The sequence below is a fragment of the Saccoglossus kowalevskii genome, chromosome 22 (genome assembly GCF_978046115.1).
Source record: "Saccoglossus kowalevskii chromosome 22, keSacKowa6.1, whole genome shotgun sequence".
In the NCBI taxonomy this organism is placed as follows: domain Eukaryota; kingdom Metazoa; phylum Hemichordata; class Enteropneusta; family Harrimaniidae; genus Saccoglossus; species Saccoglossus kowalevskii.
In genome coordinates this window covers 30,723,594-30,747,169 of record NC_140662.1, presented here as the reverse complement: position 1 = coordinate 30,747,169, position 23,576 = coordinate 30,723,594, and the positions used below count along the sequence as shown (strand labels likewise).

Genomic DNA, 23,576 nt, shown 5'->3' with positions numbered 1-23,576 from the left:
TGGCGTGGCGTGGTGACACGCCTTGAAACTCTGTCGCCAAAAAACCAAGAAATCTCTCATTAAATGCTGAAAATTGTGCCACCATTGGCGACATTGCCAACCACGTTATACATGGAATAAAATTTTATTTCATTTCTTCTCTCCGATCAATGATCTCACTTACAATTCTTTGAGAATCACACAAATCTAATGAAAAAAAAAGAGTTAATTTTATTTTTTTTCCGCCCTCCTCAAAAAAATTGATTTATAAAAACTCGAGAAACAAGGAATAAAAAAGTCTGGCCTTACGATGAAATAAGTTGAAATTTATTTGCATTTCATAACAATTCAACGAATTTTTTGCACGTTATTATAATCATTACTAGGTAATAATCAACAATTGTGAAACGCAGCATAACCGGATTGCACTACCGCGATCATTTGCTACTAAGGAATGCAGATGTGTTCGTTTTTATTTGAAACTCCTTTTAAAATATACTTTCATTACTAATAAATAATCGTATTTGGCGCACAAAGTTTGTTAATTTGATTTTTTTTGAGAAAAATGTTCTGATTGACATTGTAATGAAATTTTAGGCGGTCTATTTTTTAATCCAGCAAGAAAAAAATGTATACAATTTTAAATTAGCTTCTGCAATAGTTTTTTTTTTTGTTTTGGGTGGTCCACTTTCATGACAGCAGACAATTGCAGTAGTATATTCTGAATTGGCATAATTGAACGCACTACACGCACTGACTCCACTGGCAAATTTTGAGCATTCGTTTGCACTCTAGCCACATGCAGTTGTACTGTAACAAAATCTTCAGAAAATAGTACTGCTTGTAGTAGCCATCCACTTTGGAGAGATGCGATCAACTTTGAAAATCAAAGGTTGGGATGCTGCAAAGGGTCTGTATTGCCACTCTTACGGGCTAATTGTTCACCACTGTCCAAATATATACAACAGTGAGGTGTTTGCAAAGTTCTAATATCAGTACAGTAACGTTCTTAGTGTCAGTAATCCTGACCATTACGCCCTGCCACCATGTCTCATTTCATCGAAACAGCTGACTGTGGCGGGCAGTGCAAAAGCAGCGTTTGATATTCAAATGAGCAAACGCAACTTAAGATCTCTCTGTTGTGTTTTATTTTTGTTTTGGCCACATGAAAGGTATATGATAATAAGGTTATTCACAAAATACCATATTTTACATTTTGTATGCTATGGTATTGTCCTTGGTGCTTCACGTCTTGAACAATACAGTCATGAATATTGTTTGGCTCAATTTCAATGGAATCAATTTGTTGCTTCATTTCTGTACAGCATGTTCAATTTAAATTAGTTCATGTGCTTGTATGCTACTTATTTTTCCTTCAACTATGTTTAAGATTCTTCTTTCTTTTTTTCAGAATCATCTGAAGAAACATCATCAGAAGCATCACTTACAGATATATTAATATTTGCAACTGGAGCTGATAAAGTTCCTCCTTTGGGATTCTTCCCCAAACCTAGTGTAGATTTCATTCATGATGGGGATATAGGGAAGCAAAAGTTGCCATTGGGAAACATGTGTGCAAATCTCCTTTATATTCCAGTTGTTAATAGTTATGAACTATTTAAATCATCCATGGACTTTGGAATCCTTAACAGTCCTGGTTTTGGACAGGTCTAGGTGTTCGGCGGTACATCAGGTTACATCATCAATTTATACCCCAACTTTAATACTCAACAAACTAAATTAATTTTGCTCTTGTGCTCTTAAATGACCTACAATATTAACACAGTGTATCTCAGTTCATCAACTTACTGGCGTATTGTTTAACTCACTCACATTTTTAATTAATTTTAAACATTTCTATTTTTTTCATTTGATATTTATATCCAATTTTGATATGTAGTTTATTCTCTTTTATTTTTATGAGCAAGTACTAGGCTACAATTTAAATTTGTACGCATCATGGTGTGCGTTATTTAGGTAGTTCACAGGAAATAAAACTGTGAATTGCAGCTAGTTTCCTTATTAAGATAAGAATGGTTGATAAGATAGGAATGCATAAGAAATAGTTTTACATACACCCAAATAGTTTCTTACAACGGTTCTAGGAACTATTCTGACAGTTAGCAAGGTTGCTTAAAACTTTGCAAAACACCGTTTTTTCGTTGAGTTTAGATTGTTCCATACCCTCGTTCAGATGAAGGTAATATGATACACGTTCGAGTACATGAATAGCACAGTCTAGAAAAATATTGTGCAACAATGACATCTATCTTGCTACCCGACAGTCTGAATAATTCTTAGAACTGCTGTATAAGTACAGAATAAAACTTGATTTCTAAGATGCATTATTCTCTTGACAGTAATTAACATTATAGTCAGCGTTACCACACCGTACATTATGTTGAATCAACCTTCTATGCTCGGCACTGTAACTACCATATGATAGTAAATACATATGAACAGCATACTGTATAACACAGTGATAGCTATATTTGTAGGTTCTCTCTATAATTTTTTTCCATTTTGTGACATTCTAAATTCTTTAATTTTGATGAATATTTTGGTACTTTTTAGTAAAAACATACTTTTAACAATTTCTCAAAAACTGTTTTGCTGATTGTGTTAATGTGTGTATGTACATTCATTGGGATGACCATTATTAGATTTGTTCATTTTGTAACATCTTCAGTCTGCTTCCAAATATGGATCAGATTATTTTTATAATATGCAGTACATACAGCAAAGCTATGGCAGCTGACAGGCGGCTAGTCTTATATGTACACGTATTACTAACATATACATCTCAGCTAAGATCTATGTATGTAGAGTGTCATTTTTTTTAACCAGTACAGAAAGATTGTCTGCAGTAATTGTAGTAATAGTACAGATAGTTTAAAGTTACATTGTTGGCAAAATTAAACTCGCTATGTCATATTATCACAATTTGTGACTTCTTTATCAGCATTTTAGGGTGGCCATGCGCATTCCAAGCCAATCTATATTGCAGTAGGTACATTAATTGCTTTTGTGTAGCATGTCCACTGTCTGTGATACCACGTTACAGGACAGTCAAGCTACACAATGTATGTCCCTATCGCAACATAGATTCATCCAAAGTAGGCATGGCCACAAGTCGACACAAGCAATATTAGAAATAAGTTATGTTTGTCAAATCCAAAGTAGTAAGCCAATTCACAATCAAGTTTGCAAATTGGCTGCCCAATACTGCCAGACTATTTATATTGTGTTAATTGCACAGTGACCCGAGCAAACTTTCATTAATACATATTTCCTAGGTTAGTTATGTCAAGTAAGCACAGAATTTGAAAGCAATGCATGATGTGGTTTATTGTAGTCAATGAAAGGTGCATTGTACCAGGTTCTGATCAGTATAATTTGAGAATGATGTAACTTTAGAGTTACTCATTGAAAGGGCTTTCATCAATGAAGTATATTACCTATTTTTCTAACCAGTCTTATGTTTAAATTTGTCTGTGGTGGTAAATAGGTGTCTGTGACATCAAATCAACGCTAATATTATTTTGATCTGTGCAAATAGTGAATTGCTATAAAATACTGTAGTGTTTTCTTTTTTTAACATGGGCAAGACTCATGAAAACAGCTTGCATATTGTTAAACTGAATCCATAGTGAATGTATCACACTATTGCAACATACAGAAATGTAGTTGATTTTTCAGAATAATTAAAAAAATAATGTGTTCAATACAGAACTTGGGTGTTATGTGGTATCATAGAATTTGTACCCACAAGTAAATAGTGCAGTTTGAATCACTGAAATATACCATATTTGTCCTATTGGTTGCACAAGTGAATGAAATGACAACTGATCATGACTATTAAATGTGGCATGCATTTTTCATACTACCGGTAATATAAGCAACAGCAATGTAGTAGTCCCCCATCAATATACACTGTATCAAACCAATTTAATGCATTTTTCAGAAAATTCTCGGCCAATAACATCTACAACTGTAATCTTTCAAATAGAGCAGTTCAACACACATAATGAAATTTGTAATATTTGAATATTTATTGTACATTTTCCATAATTACCACTAAACAATATATAATATGAGATATCTACGCTGTTAGCAATGCACATTTCAAGAATTGAAGATATCATTAGAAAATGAACAATGTGTATAGTATCAAAGCAATCGGGCTTGCTGTTTTCAACAATAATTCAAAAATGTCACTTTTTACCAAAAATGACAAAAATATTCATTAAAATTAGAGAATTAAGATATCACGAAATAAACAAATCTGAAAAAGGTCTACCTGAGGTACATATATGTATAGTATCAAAGCAATCAGACTTGCGGTTTTTAACAAGAAGTTGAAAATATTACTTTTTACCAAAAATGACAACAGCGCCACCACCGCCACGGCATACAATTGTAGGCCCCCTAAGTTTGTTACGGTTTATGAATCAAAATAGAAAATTGTCGAACGAAAAAAAACCAACAGAATTCTGCATGTAAAATATATTTCACGAGTGAAATAATTTTGATTCAGAACTGAAACATAAATTTACCCTAAACACAGAAGTAAAATGAATGACACAAAATAACCTTTATTTAAACATAAATTTGTGTACTGAATGGAATATAAATTGTACACAACAAAATGGCGTCTGAATAATTAAATAGGAATTCTTTGAACAAAAATACGTTTGATGCAATCAAATACGAATTTTAGAAAACGAAATAATATTTTATGAAATGTAAAATAGAATTTACAAACATAAATTGCGTTTTGTGGAATAAAATATGGATTTAAAAAAAAAATTGTTTTTAATAATATTGCAACACTTGACTTGCCATAGCAATGGATTCTAGTATTTTGGATTTATTCATATAACGAATACTTACACAACCTGTAGTTCGTGGACGAACGAAGTTAACTCTATGGCGGACGCCATTGAAGTGTGCAAAGCATTGTGGGTCCATCCTTTAAACTAAATCGCTGAAGTTGGTCATTGGTCGTTGCAATGCGTTATTGGTCGTCGCAATGCGTTATTGATCGTCGCAATGCGTTATTGATCGCTGGAATTGGTTATTGATCGTCGCAATGCGTTACTGATCGTCGCAATGCTTTATTGATCGTCGCAATGCGTTATTGATCGCCGCAAGCGTTATTGATCGTCGCAATGCGTTATTGATCGTCGCAATGCGTTATTGATCGTCGCAATGCGTCATTGATCGCCGCAATTTGGTTATTGTTCGCCGCAATGCGTCATTGATCGTCGTAATTGGTTATTGATCGTCGCAATGCATCATTGATCGCCGAAATTTGGTCATTCTTCGCCGATTGTATATATGGGCCACCGTAATATTGTGTTGTACGCAATAACTCATACCATATTGTGTTGTACGCAATGACTCATACCATATTGTGTTGTACGCAATGATTCATACCATAATGTGTTGTGAACAATGACTCGCACAATATTGTGTTGTGAGCGAGGACTCATACCATATTGTTTTCACGCAATGATGCATACCATAATGTGTTGTGAGCAATGACTCGCACCATATTGTGTAGCGAGCAAAGACTTACCCCAGACCATTCGTCCCGGTGTTATCGCTATCGCCACACGAGACTCCAGCTTGTCTCCTATACAATTTGACTGCGCACATCCAGAAAGTAGATGTAGCTGTGATTGGTGGAATACTAATGAGTTGAGTGTCAATCAAACGCCTACGCTATCTTTAGTAAACAAAGTCACGTGACACGCGCCATTTTAGTTTTGGCAGGCGATTTCAAGGCAGCACGCTTAACTCTTTCGTTCACTGGTTGGGAGATATTAGAATGACTGACAATTTCACGCCACTGTTTTACATTATTGGCGGATTTTTCTGCGCTATCAATCTTTCTCTTACAAACTAGACATAGATGAGACGACAGAGTCGCTCCTTTCACAACGTCGCACTGGATCAAATTGGAAAGACGATTTCCATAAGTTATCCCTCCTGCTTTTCCTGGCTTGAATAAATTTACACACGACTTTAACTGTCCACAAACTCGAATACTACATGAACACAGTCTACAATAGTCGTCCGCAACAATATGTATGTATTTCTTCGGTGTACTGATGCACGAATGCACCGTGACACGGTGTTTCTCGGGTGTCGCCATCGCTGAGAATGCCGCCGGCGCAATTTTTCACCCAACTCGCGATTCTGTTTTGCAACATTTTATCAATATTCCCTTTGACAAAATCGCCGACAAAAGCACCGCTTTGCTGATCTTTTGTTCTATAATTCTTAATGCAAACACCGACCCTAGTAGTAATTAGTAACGTCGCCTAGTACATATGAACGGTCGTCATTGCAAATCGAACATCCTTTTGAAATTTGGACGTCGGGCAGGCGATTTCAAGGCACCGCACTTAAATATTAGCAACATATTTTTCTGAGCGGTTGTTTATTCTCTTTCAAACGAGACATAAATGTGACGACATAGTCGATCCCTTATCCACCGCTAAGAATGCCGCAATGTTTCGTTCGTTTTGCAACATGCCACAAATCGTCGAAAAAAACACCACTTCGACGGAAGCTTGCGTAATAAGGGGGTTAAAACAAGAAAACAAATGCCATGTTTAATACATATCGACCTGTTTTACTTGCGAAAGATAACGGAACATGAACTCGTTTCGTGCGACTTCGGAACCCGAAGGAACACACCAACAACGTTGAATTTACCCGCTATCCTCCAAATATGGTATATTAATTTATTCAGTTGTTTATTTAGAGTGACGTCCGCGGTCGAATGCGATTGGCTTTCGATGTCAGTGCAAAGGTCATATGAATATTAAAATTAAGTGGGCGGAAGGAAAATTGTATAGGAGACAAGCTGGAGTCTCGTGTGGCGATAGCGATAACACCGGGACGAATGGTCTGGGGTAGCAAAGACTCATACCATATTGTGTTGTGAGCGAGGACTCATACCATATTGTTTGTATGCAATGATTCATACCATATTGTGTTGTACGCAATGACTCGAACCATATTGTGCTGTACGCAATGATTCATACCATAATGTGTTGTGAACAATGACTCGCACCATACTGTGTAGTGAGCAAGGACTCATACCATATTGTGTTGTGTTGTGTTGTGTTGTGAACAATGACTCGTACCATAATGTGTTGTGAACAATGACCGGCAAGTTTATAAAGATACAGTATTTCCTTCCCAATGTTGTGAGCAATGACTCGTACCATATTGTGTTGTACGCAATGATTCATACCATAATGTGTTGTGAACAATGACTCATACTATAATGTGTTGTAAACAATGCTTCGCACTATATTGTTTGTGAGCAAGGACTCGTACCATATTGTGCCGTGAGCAATGACTCATACCATATTGTGCCGTGAACAATGACTCGTACCATAATGTGTTGTGAACAATGACTCGCACAATATTGTGTTGTGAGCGAGGACTCATACCATATTGTTTTCACGCAATGATGCATATCATAATGTGTTGTGAGCAATGACTCGAACCATATTGCGTTGTACGCAAGGACTCATACTATATTGTGTTGTACGAAATGATTCATACTATATTGTGTTGTGAACAATGACTCATACTATATTATGTTGTGCTGTGAACAATGACTCGCACCATACTGTGTAGTGAGCAAGGACTCATACCATATTGTGTTGTGAACAATGACTCCTACCATATTGTGTTATACGCAATGATTCATACCATAATGTGTTGTGAGCAATGACTCACACCATATTATGTTGTGAGCAAGGACTCATACCATATTGTACCGTGAACAATGACTCGTACCATAATGTGTTGTGAACAATGACTCGCACCATACTGTGTAGTGAGCAAGGACTCATACCATATTGTGTTGTGTTGTGTTGTGTTGTGAACAATGACTCGTACCATAATGTGTTGTGAACAATGACCGGCAAGTTTATAAAGATACAGCATTTCCTTCCCAATGTTGTGAGCAAGGACTCGTACCATATTGTGCCGTGAGCAATGACTCATACCATAATGTGTTGTGAATAATGACTCATACTATAATGTGTTGTGAACAATGCTTCGCACTATATTGTTTGTGAGCGAGGACTCATACCATATTGTTTTCACGCAATGATGCATACCATAATGTGTTGTGAGCAATGACTCGAACCATATTGCGTTGTACGCAAGGACTCATACTATATTGTGTTGTACGAAATGATTCATACTATATTGTGTTGTGAACAATGACTCATACTATATTGTGTTATGAACAATGACTCGCACCATATTGTGTAGTGAGCAAAGACTCATACCATATTGTGTTGTGAACAATGACTCGTACCATAATGTGTTGTGAACAATGACCGGCAAGTTTATAAAGATACAGTATTTCCTTCCCAATGTTGTGAGCAATGACTCATACCATATTGTGTTGTACGCAATGCTCCATACCATAATGTGTTGTGAGAAATCACTCGCATCATATTGTGCGGTGAGCAAGGAGTCATACCACATTGTGTTGTGAACAATGACTTGTGTTGTGACAAGGACTCATACCATATTGTACCGTGAACAATGACTCGTACCATAATGTGTTGTGAACAATGATTCATACCATAATGTGTTGTGAACAATGCTTCGCACTATATTGTTTGTGAGCAAGGACTCGTACCATATTGTGCCGTGAGCAATGACTCATACCATATTGTGCCGTGAACAATGACTCGTACCATAATGTGTTGTGAACAATGACTCGCACAATATTGTGTTGTGAGCGAGGACCCATACCATATTGTTCTCACGCAATGATGCATACCATAATGTGTTGTGAGCAATGACTCGAACCATATTGCGTTGTACGCAAGGACTCACACTATATTGTGTTGTACAAAATGATTCATACTATATTGAGTTGTGAACAATGACTCATACTATATTGTGTTGTGCTGTGAACAATGACTCGCACCATACTGTGTAGTGAGCAAGGACTCATACCATATTGTGTTGTGAACAATGACTCCTACCATATTGTGTTATACGCAATGATTCATACCATAATGTGTTGTGAGCAATGACTCACACCATATTATGTTGTGAGCAAGGACTCATACCATATTGTACCGTGAACAATGACTCGTACCATAATGTGTTGTGAACAATGACTCGCACCATACTGTGTAGTGAGCAAGGACTCATACCATATTGTGTTGTGTTGTGTTGTGAACAATGACTCGTACCATAATGTGTTGTGAACAATGACCGGCAAGTTTATAAAGATACAGCATTTCCTTCCCAATGTTGTGAGCAATGACTCGTACCATATTGTGTTGTACGCAATGATTCATACCATAATGTGTTGTGAATAATGACTCATACTATAATGTGTTGTGAACAATGCTTCGCACTATATTGTTTGTGAGCAAGGACTCGTACCATATTGTGCCGTGAGCAATGACTCATACCATATTGTGCCATGAACAATGACTCGTACCATAATGTGTTGTGAACAATGACCGGCAAGTTTATAAAGATACAGCATTTCCTTCCCAATGTTGTGAGCAAGGACTCGTACCATATTGTGCCGTGAGCAATGACTCATACCATAATGTGTTGTGAATAATGACTCATACTATAATGTGTTGTGAACAATGCTTCGCACTATATTGTTTGTGAGCGAGGACTCATACCATATTGTTTTCACGCAATGATGCATACCATAATGTGTTGTGAGCAATGACTCGAACCATATTGCGTTGTACGCAAGGACTCATACTATATTGTGTTGTACGAAATGATTCATACTATATTGTGTTGTGAACAATGACTCATACTATATTGTGTTATGAACAATGACTCGCACCATATTGTGTAGTGAGCAAAGACTCATACCATATTGTGTTGTGAACAATGACTCGTACCATAATGTGTTGTGAACAATGACCGGCAAGTTTATAAAGATACAGTATTTCCTTCCCAATGTTGTGAGCAATGACTCATACCATATTGTGTTGTACGCAATGCTCCATACCATAATGTGTTGTGAGAAATCACTCACATCATATTGTGCGGTGAGCAAGGAGTCATACCACATTGTGTTGTGAACAATGACTTGTGTTGTGACAAGGACTCATACCATATTGTACCGTGAACAATGACTCGTACCATAATGTGTTGTGAACAATGATTCATACCATAATGTGTTGTGAACAATGCTTCGCACTATATTGTTTGTGAGCAAGGACTCGTACCATATTGTGCTGTGAGCAATGACTCATACCATATTGTGCCGTGAACAATGACTCGTACCATAATGTGTTGTGAACAATGACTCGCACAATATTGTGTTGTGAGCGAGGACCCATACCATATTGTTCTCACGCAATGATGCATACCATAATGTGTTGTGAGCAATGACTCGAACCATATTGCGTTGTACGCAAGGACTCACACTATATTGTGTTGTACAAAATGATTCATACTATATTGAGTTGTGAACAATGACTCATACTATATTGTGTTGTGCTGTGAACAATGACTCGCACCATACTGTGTAGTGAGCAAGGACTCATACCATATTGTGTTGTGAACAATGACTCCTACCATATTGTGTTATACGCAATGATTCATACCATAATGTGTTGTGAGCAATGACTCACACCATATTATGTTGTGAGCAAGGACTCATACCATATTGTACCGTGAACAATGACTCGTACCATAATGTGTTGTGAACAATGACTCGCACCATACTGTGTAGTGAGCAAGGACTCATACCATATTGTGTTGTGTTGTGAACAATGACTCGTACCATAATGTGTTGTGAACAATGACCGGCAAGTTTATAAAGATACAGCATTTCCTTCCCAATGTTGTGAGCAATGACTCGTACCATATTGTGTTGTACGCAATGATTCATACCATAATGTGTTGTGAATAATGACTCATACTATAATGTGTTGTGAACAATGCTTCGCACTATATTGTTTGTGAGCAAGGACTCGTACCATATTGTGCCGTGAGCAATGACTCATACCATATTGTGCCATGAACAATGACTCGTACCATAATGTGTTGTGAACAATGACTCGCACAATATTGTGTTGTGAGCGAGGACTCATACCATATTGTTTTCACGCAATGATGCATACCATAATGTGTTGTGAGCAATGACTCGAACCATATTGCGTTGTACGCAAGGACTCATACTATATTGTGTTGTACGAAATGATTCATACTATATTGTGTTGTGAACAATGACTCATACTATATTGTGTTGTGAACAATGACTCGCACTATATTGTGTAGTGAGCAAGGACTCATACCATATTGTGTTGTGAACAATGACTCGTACCATAATGTGTTGTGAACAATGACCGGCAAGTTTATAAAGATACAGTATTTCCTTCCCAATGTTGTGAGCAATGACTCATACCATATTGTGTTGTACGCAATGCTCCATACCATAATGTGTTGTGAGAAATCACTCGCATCATATTGTGCGGTGAGCAAGGAGTCATACCACATTGTGTTGTGAACAATGACTTGTGTTGTGACAAGGACTCATACCATATTGTACCGTGAACAATGACTCGTACCGTAATGTGTTGTGAACAATGATTCATACCATAATGTGTTGTGAACAATGCTTCGCACTATATTGTTTGTGAGCAAGGACTCGTACCATATTGTGCCGTGAGCAATGACTCATACCATATTGTGCCGTGAACAATGACTCGTACCATAATGTGTTGTGAACAATGACTCGCACAATATTGTGTTGTGAGCGAGGACCCATACCATATTGTTCTCACGCAATGATGCATACCATAATGTGTTGTGAGCAATGACTCGAACCATATTGCGTTGTACGCAAGGACTCATACTATATTGTGTTGTACGAAATGATTCATACTATATTGTGTTGTGAACAATGACTCATACTATATTGTGTTGTGAACAATGACTCGCACCATAATGTGTTGTGAACAATGACCGGCAAGTTTATAAAGATGCAGTATTTCCTTCCCAATGTTGTGAGCAATTACTCATACCATATTGTGTTGTCCGCAATGCTCCATACCATAATGTGTTGTGAGAAATCACTCGCATCATATTGTGCGGTGAGCAAGGAGACATACCACATTGTGTTGTGAACAATGACTTGTGCCGTGAACAATGACTCGCACAATATTGTGTTGTGAGCGAGGACTCATACCATATTGTGCCGTGAACAACGACTCGCTCCATATTGTGTTGTGACCAAGGACTCATACCATATTGTGTTGTGAGCATGGACTCGTACCATATTGTTTGTACGCAATGATGCATACCATAATGTGTTGTGAACAATTACTCGCACCATATTGTGTAGTGAGCAAGGACTCATAACATATTGTGTTGTGAACAATGGATCGTACCATAATGTGTTGTGAACAATTACTCGTACCATGTGTTGTGAACAATGACCGGTAAGTTTATAAAGATACAGTATTTCCTTCCCAGTGTTGTACGCAATGATTCATACCATATTGTGTTGTGAACAATGACTCGCACCATATTGTGTTGTACGCAATGATTCATACCATAATGTGTTGTGAGCAATGACTCGCACCATATTGTGTTATACGCAATGATTCATACCATATTGTGCCGTGAACAATGACTCACACCATATTGTGTTGTGAGCAAGGACTCATACCATATTGTGTTATACGCAATGATTCATACTATAATGTGTTGTGAGCAATGACTCACACCATATTGTGTTGTGAGCAAGGACTCATACTATGTTGTGTTGTGAGCAAGGACTCATACTATATTGTGTTGTGAACAATGACTCATACTATATTGTGTTGTGAACAATGACTCATACTATATTGTGTTGTTAACAATGACTCATACTATATTGTGTTGTACGAAATGATTCATACTCTATTGTGTTGTGAGCAATGACTCATACTATATTGTGTTGTGAGCAATGACTCATACTATATTGTGTTGTGAGCAATGACTCATACTATATTGTGTTGTGAGCAATGACTCATGCCATTTGTGCCGTAAACGCCTCACACCATAAATTCAAAATGTTTAGAACAGCATCGGCGAACTTTTGTGTGGAGTCCGGTCAAACTCTGGTGGCAGCCATGCTTGTTTTTTTTATTAATAGAGGACGCTTACGCGCGTAATTATTCCATATTTGGAATTCGCATTTCCTAATATGGTAGGATGAAAATACCCCGTAAAATACCGCAAAATTACGGCACGCTGTAACTTATGGCGTTACGGTGACAGATGTATAATAATATGAGGTTATTACGAGGATACCTCAAAGTATGCACGAAGACAGAATAGCTAGAGTATCGACCGACGTGCAGCGGAGGTCGATGCGACCGCGTACTGTCTGAGTGGGTAATTTCTATTTCACTGATCACAAACTTCAAAAAGATTGATGGTCCAGTCACTTTAAATTTTACGATTATGCAGTTATGGACATTTTGTTTGTGATTCACCTTAGCTCAGTGCCCAGGGGTAGACAGAGGGACAAAGTATTTCACATTTGCTCTGTTTTTGAGTCGACGTATAACTTTGCCCCTCCGGTGCATACTATAAAATGTTGTCTTCTTCGGGGGAAAGTCACTAAATGAAAATTGTTTGGGTCGAAGGTTCGATAATGAATGATCTGTTTGTTTTTTCGTGGTATTATCATGCTGGATATTGCCTTCAATGGTAAATAGTAAATGGCAAATTATATTTAAGAACGGGGAAGTATGCAAATAGCACACGGCGTTCTACCATGTCATTCCTATGAGTTCACACATTAAGCTGTATATGTCAGTTGTTTGCATTTTATTATCTGCGAAAATAATATAGATGATAATAGATTATAAAATTAGTCAACCTGCGATATTAGATTTATTAAAATCATGTTGTAATTTTCATTTTTTTTTTGCGCTGCCGTGATCCTTTATTTACAGATAGACCCAAAATATGATATCGATTTCGAGAATATCCTCTTTTTATGTCGTCTTCTGTTTGTCTTGATACATGTATAATAATATTGCAGCCTCTCAACTTATGCAAATGAAATGGGTCTCTATGTACATTTATAAACGACAGTGTTACCTAAATCGTATACGTTCTGGTATAGTATTTTTATTAATAAAACCTGATATATAGACTTAAACAGAGATTGATTACTTATTGAGTGTTACACGCTACATAGGAAAATCACACTTTTTTTCAATTATATTTTCGCTTTCGTTCACATCTGTTGCCATAGAAACGGGATGAGCACCTGCACTTATCCGGTTCATTACATTTGCCACCATTCAAGCAATGCTGTCTGCAAATAGCTATTTGAACAAAAACAAAAATATCAGTGCATTATATCAAATATATATTACTCCGCCAACTGAAGAGATTGTAAAATAACACATCGTATTTGTGTATGTAACCTCATTATTCTACATAATTATTATTATGATTATTGATTAGTATTACAGTTGATTAGTTCCTGGGCTCCCTGTGATTGCACACGCACTGTGTGCATAATGACTTCAGAAAAAATACAGTACCTCTATGACAAGCGCCACCACTCCAGCCTACTTTACACACACATATTCCTGGCGCCACGCACACTCCGTCGTTATAGCAACCTTGAATACACTTGGCTGCAGATTGAATAGTATCAAACGTTGGTACATAGTGTATATGAATGAAGAATATGTGTGGACACGCCATGGTACATGTCCGTGGTACTGATATGTCGCATAGTGTATATGAATGAAGAGTATGTGTGGACACACCATGGTACATGTCCGTAGTACTGATATGTCGCATAGTGTATATGAATGATGAGTATGTGTGGACACGCCATGGTACATGTCCGTAGTACTGATATGTCGCATAGTGTATATGAATGAAGAGTATGTGTGGACACACCATGGTACATGTCCGTAGTACTGATATGTCGCATAGTGTATATGAATGAAGAGTATGTGTGGACACGCCATGGTACATGTCCGTAGTACTGATATGTCGCATAGTGTATATGAATGAAGAGTATGTGTGGACACACCATGGTACATGTCCGTAGTACTGATATGTCGCATAGTGTATATGAATGAAGAGTATGTGTGGACACACCATGGTACATGTCCGTAGTACTGATATGTCGCATAGTGTATATGAATGAAGAGTATGTGTGGACACGCCATGGTACATTGTACATGTCCGTAGTACTGATATGTCGCATAGTGTATATGAATGAAGAGTATGTGTGGACACACCATGGTACATGTCCGTAGTACTGATATGTCGCATAGTGTATATGGATGAAGAGTATGTGTGGACACGCCATGGTACATGTCCGTAGTACTGATATGTCGCATAGTGTATATGAATGAAGAGTATGTGTGGACACGCCATGGTACATGTCCGTAGTACTGATATGTCGCATAGTGTATATGAATGAAGAATGTACAAAATGGAATTAAGTTGTGAAAATGTCATACCAACCTGTTTGGCAGTGGTCGCCATGGTAACCATGAACACAGATGCACTTTGACTGGCCGTTCACACTGACACACTTTCCTCCATTCATGCAAGTTAACGAACAGACGGCTGAAAAAAATCAGAAATAAGTGTATAACATGTACTGCATACTGTAGTTTATGGTCATTAAAGGCACACGCACTATGGGCTAAACTACAGACTCTATAGAGCCTACCTATGCTTAGAGTGATACTTTGCTGCATACGAATAATTATTTATTTCGTTTTTTCGTTTGTAATTTACCTGAGGACTATAACCAACCAATGTAGCAGCAATGATGTAGGTCCCAGTTATTCAGTAGTTTTATTCTTGTCTAATTTAGTAAGCATAATTTTGCAGATCACATATCCAACGCCCGTCAATACAATTGTTGGTGTACAATCAGTTCAATATCTCATATTGCCGATATTCATATCTTTATGTAACCGTAATGACCCCCCCCCCCCCGTACGAGTACGACCTATGAATGAGTTTCAGTAGAAAGGTATAACGACTGGATACACCAAGGATAATGCTACAAAATGATATACTTTTTGACCGATGTCCCCAAACTGGCGTATGATGACGAATTGATCCGCTTGGTGGTGGAACATTTACATGTAAATGTTTTTTTTTTTTTTTTAATATTAGGAAATGTGAAACAATGATGAATGATGTAAATGTTTGGGTTGTTATAACAGTATCAACTTGTTATTACCATGGGTATGGTCGGTATAGTATACAAAGACTGTGGCACACACCTTGTTGACAAAATCTTCCACTGTGAGACTTCGGACAGACACATAGATTTGGTCGTTTACAAATACCGCCATTCAGACATGGAGGGGAACACGACGCTGAAATGAAAAGAATAGAGTAAATAAAATGGCCATAAAATCACGTACTCTGGTGAGAGCCGATCTATATAAGCACGTGACCAGATGACGACCAATCCAGAGAATCGCGTGACCTGGTGAAGACGGATCCAACACTACATCACAAATTACCTATTTTTTTAAATAAGCAATAGCTTAGATAATTACTGGATAACATACAAATAAACTGATATTCTAGTTGTTTCCATGGCGATAAAGTTTCGAGGCTTCCTCTTCCACCATAGACGCAATTTTGAATACAAAAAGAGTAACAATATGCCCCAAAGTGTTCAAGCCGCTTTTCGAGGGTGACCTTAGTGTAAACCTTTAGTAAAAATTTGAATATCGCATCATACATTCAATCAATCAAAGAAATTGGCCAAATATATGCGACTTCAACATAAACGGTGTGTTGACATTGTGCCATAAAAGCATACTATAAACTGGTGTTCTATTTCGATACGCGAGAACTAAAAAAAATAACACTGATGATTACTTTCCGTTTTCGACATTGTAAAATTCTTTCGTTTTTATGCAAAAATACAGTACATTGTACTTTTATCAAGTAAAATCATGTTTATTAAAGTTATTGTTCATACATGAGTTGTTAAAACACTCGACATAGTTTCTAATTTCATTTAGCTTCTTTCAGTCATAATTCAAAACAAAAAAAGGCAAAAATGTAGAGAATATAGCAAATTACCTTTTTTCTGTAATATTCTTGTGTAACCGATAATTATGATTGTTATGGGTACATAGGGAAGACATTTCGTTATGAATAATTCTTATTAAACATTACTGAATTATCTTGTCAAAATAAGTTATTCAGGGTTTTTTCTCGCAAAAAACGAAAGAATTTCAGAATGTCAAAAACAGAAAGTCTTTATCGTAATGTTAATTGTTTCTGAACCTGCATACAATGTACTTTAACATAACTCCGTCCGACAACTACCGGTATAATTGATATTTTCACGTATATTTATTAATAGAACATCCTGTAAAAATGCCCATGCATGGAACTGACTTTGACACGAATTGGGCGCTACCTAGAGTCACCTCTCATTATGAATATTCATGATCAAATTTTGATCACTTTACTAGTCTATCAAACGTCACCCTGTCTTCAATGCCATGTGACGTCACTCAGTCTTCAATGGCATATGATTCGATGTTTCTTGCTTATTGATGAAACTTTTCTTCCAAGATTTTTTTTCCTTCGAAGATGCACCGTTAACGATTTAACTCGGCCATGAAAGAGTACTTTCAGAGTAAATGATGACAGTGAAAGAGTACTTTCAGAGTAAATGATGACAATGGAAGAATATTTTCAGAGTAAATGATGACAATGAAAGAGTACTTTCAGAGTAAATGATGAAAATGAAAGAGTACTTTCAGAGTGAATGATGACAATGGAAGAGTAAATGATGACAATGAAAGAGTACTTTCAGAGTGAATGATGACAATGAAAGAGTACTTTCAGAGTAAATAATGACAATGAAAGAGTACTTTCAGAGTGAATGATGACAATGAAAGAGTACTTTCAGAGTGAATGATGACAATGAAAGAGTACTTTCAGAGTGAATGATGACAATGAAAGAGTACTTTCAGAGTAAATGATGACAATGAAAGAGTACTTTCAAAGTAAATGATAACAATGAAAGAGTACTTTCAGGGTAAATGATGACAATGAAAGAGTACTTTCAGAGTAAATAATGACAATGAAAGAGTACTTTCAGAGTAAATGATGACAATGAAAGAGTACTTTCAGAGTAAATAATGACAATGAAAGAGTACTTTCAGAGTAAATAATGACAATGAAAGAGTACTTTCAGAGTAAATTATGACAATGAAAGAGTACTTTCAGAGTAAATGATGACAATGAAATAGTACTTTCAGAGTAAATGATGACAATGAAAGAGTACTTTCAGAGTAAATTATGACAATGAAAGAGTACTTTCAAAGTAAATTATGACAATGAAAGAGTACTTTCAGAGTAAATGATGACAATGAAAGAGTACTTTCAGAGTAAATGATGACAATGAAAGAGTACTTTCAGAGTAAATGATGACAATGAAAGAGTACTTTCAGAGTAAATGGTGACAATGAAAGAATACTTTCAGAGTAAATAATGACAATGAAAGAGTACTTTCAGAGTAAATGATGACAATGAAAGAGTACTTTCAGAGTAAATGATGACAATGAAAGAGTACTTTCAGAGTAAATAATGGTAATGAAAGAGTACTTTCAGAGTAAATGATGACAATGAAAGAGTACTTTCAGAGTAAATAAAGACAATGAAAGAGTACTTTCAGAGTAAATGATGACAATGAAAGAGTACTTTCAGAGTGAATAAAGACAATGAAAGAGTACTTTCAGAGTGAATGATGACAATGAAAGAGTACTTTCAGAGTAAATGATGACAATGAAAGAGTACTTTCAGAGTAAATAAAAACAATGAAAGAGTACTTTCAGAGTAAATGATGACAATGAAAGAGTACTTTCAGAGTAAATGATGACAATGAAAGAGTACTTTCAGAGTAAATGATGACAATGAAAGAGTACTTTCAGAGTAAATGATGACAATGAAAGAGTACTTTCAGAGTAAATAAAAACAATGAAAGAGTACTTTCAGAGTGAATGATGACAATGAAAGAGTACTTTCAGAGTAAATGATGACAATGAAAGAGTACTTTCAGAGTAAATAAAAACAATGAAAGAGTACTTTCAGAGTAAATGATGACAATGAAAGAGTACATTCAGAGTAAATGATGACAATGAAAGAGTACTTTCAGAGTAAATGATGACAATGAAAGAGTACTTTCAGAGTAAATGGTGACAATGAAAGAATACTTTCAGAGTAAATAATGACAATGAAAGAGTACTTTCAGAGTAAATGATGACAATGAAAGAATACTTTCAGAGTAAATAAAAACAATGAAAGAGTACTTTCAGAGTAAATGATGACAATGAAAGAGTACTTTCAGAGTAAATGATGACAATGAAAGAGTACTTTCAGAGTAAATAAAGACAATGAAAGAGTACTTTCAGAGTAAATGATGACAATGAAAGAGTACTTTCAGAGTAAATGATGACAATGAAAGAGTACTTTCAGAGTAAATAAAGACAATGAAAGAGTACTTTCAGAGTAAATAATGACAATGAAAGAGTACTTTCAGAGTAAATGATGAAAATGAAAGAGTACTTTCAGAGTGAATGATGACAATGGAAGAGTAAATGATGACAATGAAAGAGTACTTTCAGAGTAAATAAAGACAATGAAAGAGTACTTTCAGAGTAAATGATGACAATGAAAGAGTACTTTCAGAGTAAATAATGACAATGAAAGAGTACTTTCAGAGTAAATGATGAAAATGAAAGAGTACTTTCAGAGTAAATAATGACAATGAAAGAGTACTTTCAGAGTAAATGATGACAATGAAAGAGTACTTTCAGAGTAAATAAAGACAATGAAAGAGTACTTTCAGAGTAAATGATGACAATGAAAGAGTACTTTCAGAGTGAATGATGACAATGAAAGAGTACTTTCAGAGTAAATGATGACAATGAAAGAGTACTTTCAGAGTAAATGATGACAATGAAAGAGTGCTTTCAGAGTAAATAAAGACAATGAAAGAGTACTTTCAGAGTAAATGATGACAATGAAAGAGTACTTTCAGAGTAAATGATGACAATGAAAGAGTACTTTCAGAGTAAATGATGACAATGAAAGAGTACTTTCCGAGTAAATAAATACAATGAAAGAGTACTTTCAGAGTAAATGATGACAATGAAAGAGTACTTTCAGAGTAAATGATGACAATGAAAGAGTATTTTCAGAGTAAATGATGACCATGAAAGAGTACTTTCAGAGTAAATTATGACAATGAAAGAGTACTTTACCCACAAAAGATACTGAACGACAACTTTTACTTTTGATTGCATTTTGCATTTATTAAGAGAATACTCATTATTTGTTTTAAACAAAGCCCGTTCATTGGGAGGTGACTGTTTCGTTGTTGGAAATAGCTCACATTTACTAAGTCTCAGAATTCTTCTCACTATTTAACGGGCATTTTGGACGTCCTGCAATTTCCATACAATACTGACTTTTAACGTTGTAGTAGATTTATTTGGAATATGCTACTCAAAATACACGTTTAGTATTTTATAGAATCTATAAGTATATTTAATTATTCCATGCAAATTTCAGAGCTCTGTCATATATGCAACACGCTTAATAACCCGTATTGTTGTGATGACTAGATTTGTACAATCCCATGTATTTTAAATAATTATTAATCACACACTGAAGTATGAAATAATCTTCAAATGCATACCAATCATCTACAATTTACTTGACGTCAAAACATTGGTCACCGAAGATTTTATGACCACTTATCGATGTTTGACGTGTGTCCGTTTATGATGTCATTTAAATTGGTGGACTATATATAGTTTTATTTGTCAAAAAAGTTTGGAATGTTTGTTTCAATTCAAGTGCTGCTTATTTTTCCCGTGATAGTCTGTCTGCCCGCTCTTTCAATATCAGGGATATCACAGCCAATGTTTGGTTCATTTGCCTATGTTCGATTTATACACGAATATTTAATACGCGTATGCTGTGACTACACACAAACTGCAACTGGGTTCAAAAAATCCTCGAAAATTCGCGGTAAAACTTTGTTATTGTATCCTCGAATTAGCGGCCACATTTTGAGCCTTGGTCAGGAAAATGCTGCGCACCTCGGATATGTCCTACCTCGGCGCTTGCCTGGTATAGGTAGGACATATAAGTGTTTCCACTGAATGTTTAGTAAACATTATCCTTTTTATAACAAGTGGACTTTTTGAAACACTAGGATGGTACGCTGTCTGTTCGTTTTGCGTTGAATCTCTGTGCATGTGTCTTGACTTATGAGACTTATTTTTAAAAGTGCCATTTGGGGGGCACACGAAGTTCGAGAAGTATAAAAAGTGAGTGAAAATTGGAACGGACCCGCGTATCCCTCGACCAGTGAACCAACAATATATGTGTTTCAGTACAAAGACTCGTACCGTGGTATCAGCTTAACATATACATCAGCTTCCTTAACATATACATAGCCAGTACATCTTGTGAGTAGCTGGAATATTTGGGTTGAGGTTGTTTTATTTTTCATCGCCGCAAATACAATCAAGCATGTAATTTCGAGAATACATTGAGCATAAATTAATTGACACGTGATTGTAACGTTGTGCATGGAAGTGTTACTGCAGCTTGTGCGCATCACAGTCGTCGCGCCGCTCCGCGTTAATACGGGTTCCGTGCAATGTAGGAAATGTATACAAAATACAATTTTTTACACACAATTCAAACACATTTTACGAGGCAACCGATGCATTTTAATTAGTAGCACTGATAATAATACAGTGTCCCCTCGCTAAGTCGCGCCTCGGTAAGTCGCGATTCGGCTAAGTCGCGGGTACTTGGATGGCTCCCAAAATTTCTATTGTGCCCTCGATAAGTCGCGGTTTTTGCTTGGATCCCAACACCCGCGACTTAGCGAGGGGCCACTGTACATACTTTTGAGTACTAAATGATGAATACTATTCCTTTAGGTCACACTTTTATTATTCCTTGTTTTGCGGAATCCGCCGAATGAACAGGAGCGTAAATTTCAGCGTAATTTCTTGCGCCCGCCGACTTGTAAGCGCTAAAAAATGATAAAAAAATATTATTTTTATCTTCATTCTTTTACCGCCCGCCGCATAACAAATCCAAGTTGCATTTTCGTGGGAGTATCATGATCAAAGTACCGAAGTCATGCACAGATGAGGAACAAAGTTATACATGGAATAAAATTTTATTTCATTTCTTCTCTCCGATCAATGATCTCACTTACAATTCTTTGAGAATCACACAAATCTAATGGAAAAAAAGAATTAAATATTATTATTTTTCCGCCCTCCTCAAAAAAATTGCCTTATACAAACTCCAGAAACAAGGAATATAAAAAGTCTGGCCTTAGTAGTCTGTATCAATATAGTGTTCTTACCGTGCTCACAATTGTTACCATAGTTTCCTGGGAAGCAGAAACATACATTTTCCCCGATGCATACTCCACCGTGGTAGTCACATCTTGGTTGGCAGGTGGCGTAAGGGTCAATGACCAATGGCGACGGCACTCGTTGCACATCGGCCAACACACACACAGTCCATACGTATAATAAACTGATTACGCGAAAATAACATACAAACGCATACCTTTTTGGACGCATGACTGACCATTAATGTGTGCAGTTTTTCTACACAGTTGTGCGTCGGAGTAGCTTGGATGTTATGCTAGCGTAAGGTTTTAATGTCGGAATGTCGTATTGCGTGTAGGGGTGACGGCTATTTTCACCGAAATATCTTGGCAACAAACCAAGCAAAGTGAAACGTTTCACAATTTACTGTGTGTGCAGTTATGTTAGGGTATACATAGAAAACGTTTGCAACTAGAGTGAATATGACCTTGAATAAATAATAGTACTCATCCAAATCACAAATAATTATTGCCCATTTGATATCACATATATCTTACCCATCAATAATTAAGTATTATTAAAATAAAAACAAAAACAAAACGACAAAAGAAAAACTAAAAAAAAGCATTTTCAAACAACAAACGTGCTGATGGCAATTATTTTTAAACACTCTGAATAAGACCAATTGTGTAATTAAGAATAGTTTTAGTCAATTTAATGAGGCATTTGGGCAAAGTTCAGCCATATTAAAACATTTTGATGGAAACCAGAATAACTAAGATACCACTCCAAAGTACCGAAGTATGCTAAGTATGTACATGTATTTTTTCAATTGTATTTAAAACGCTATTTTAAGTACGTGTTTATCATTGTTTTCAAATCTACAAATATCTTCGAGGAACCAGTCGGAGTGATTTGACGCTGGTTAATTATATAAATGCAACTGTTTTTCAATCCCACATTGGACAATGACTAAGTAGATGCTGCTGTCTAATAACAAAGCTGTTTTTTAGATATTGTGCCAAAGTTATTATTTGACATTATTTTTATGAATTTAAGGTAGAGATGCAGGTTTATGGGCTCTTTGGAGTGAATTTTGTTTTTGCTTTTTATTATCTAAACAGTCTTGGCTATAGGCTGTTAAAATTTTGTAAAATTGTGAATAGTGGAACA

General features: G+C 36.2%; 1 protein-coding gene across 1 annotated transcript; it reads right to left on the bottom strand.

Moving 5' to 3' along the window:
- Positions 1-14,122: 14,122 nt before the first annotated feature.
- Positions 14,123-22,707, bottom strand: LOC102808803 (uncharacterized). Its single transcript, XM_006820501.3, has 5 exons — positions 22,433-22,707; positions 16,284-16,379; positions 15,508-15,612; positions 14,565-14,660; positions 14,123-14,342 (listed from the first exon to the last, which is right to left on the bottom strand). Exons 1-5 carry the CDS (start codon positions 22,653-22,655, stop codon positions 14,230-14,232), a joined length of 633 nt encoding a protein of 210 aa, XP_006820564.1. The 5' UTR covers positions 22,656-22,707; the 3' UTR covers positions 14,123-14,229.
- Between the last annotated feature and the right edge of the window lie 869 nt (positions 22,708-23,576).

Bases quoted from the DNA above. Each gene is read 5' to 3' on its own strand.
- LOC102808803 (XM_006820501.3), bottom strand. From the start codon at position 22,655: ATGCGTCCAAAAAGGTATGCGTTTGTATGTTATTTTCGCGTAATCAGT. The intron at 15,613-16,283 runs GTGTGTGCCACA...GATTTTTTTCAG, and splicing joins TGGAAGATTTTGTCAACAAG to CCGTCTGTTCGTTAACTTGC. The intron at 14,343-14,564 runs GTACTGTATTTT...TTGTTCAAATAG, and splicing joins TGGTGGCGCTTGTCATAGAG to CTATTTGCAGACAGCATTGC.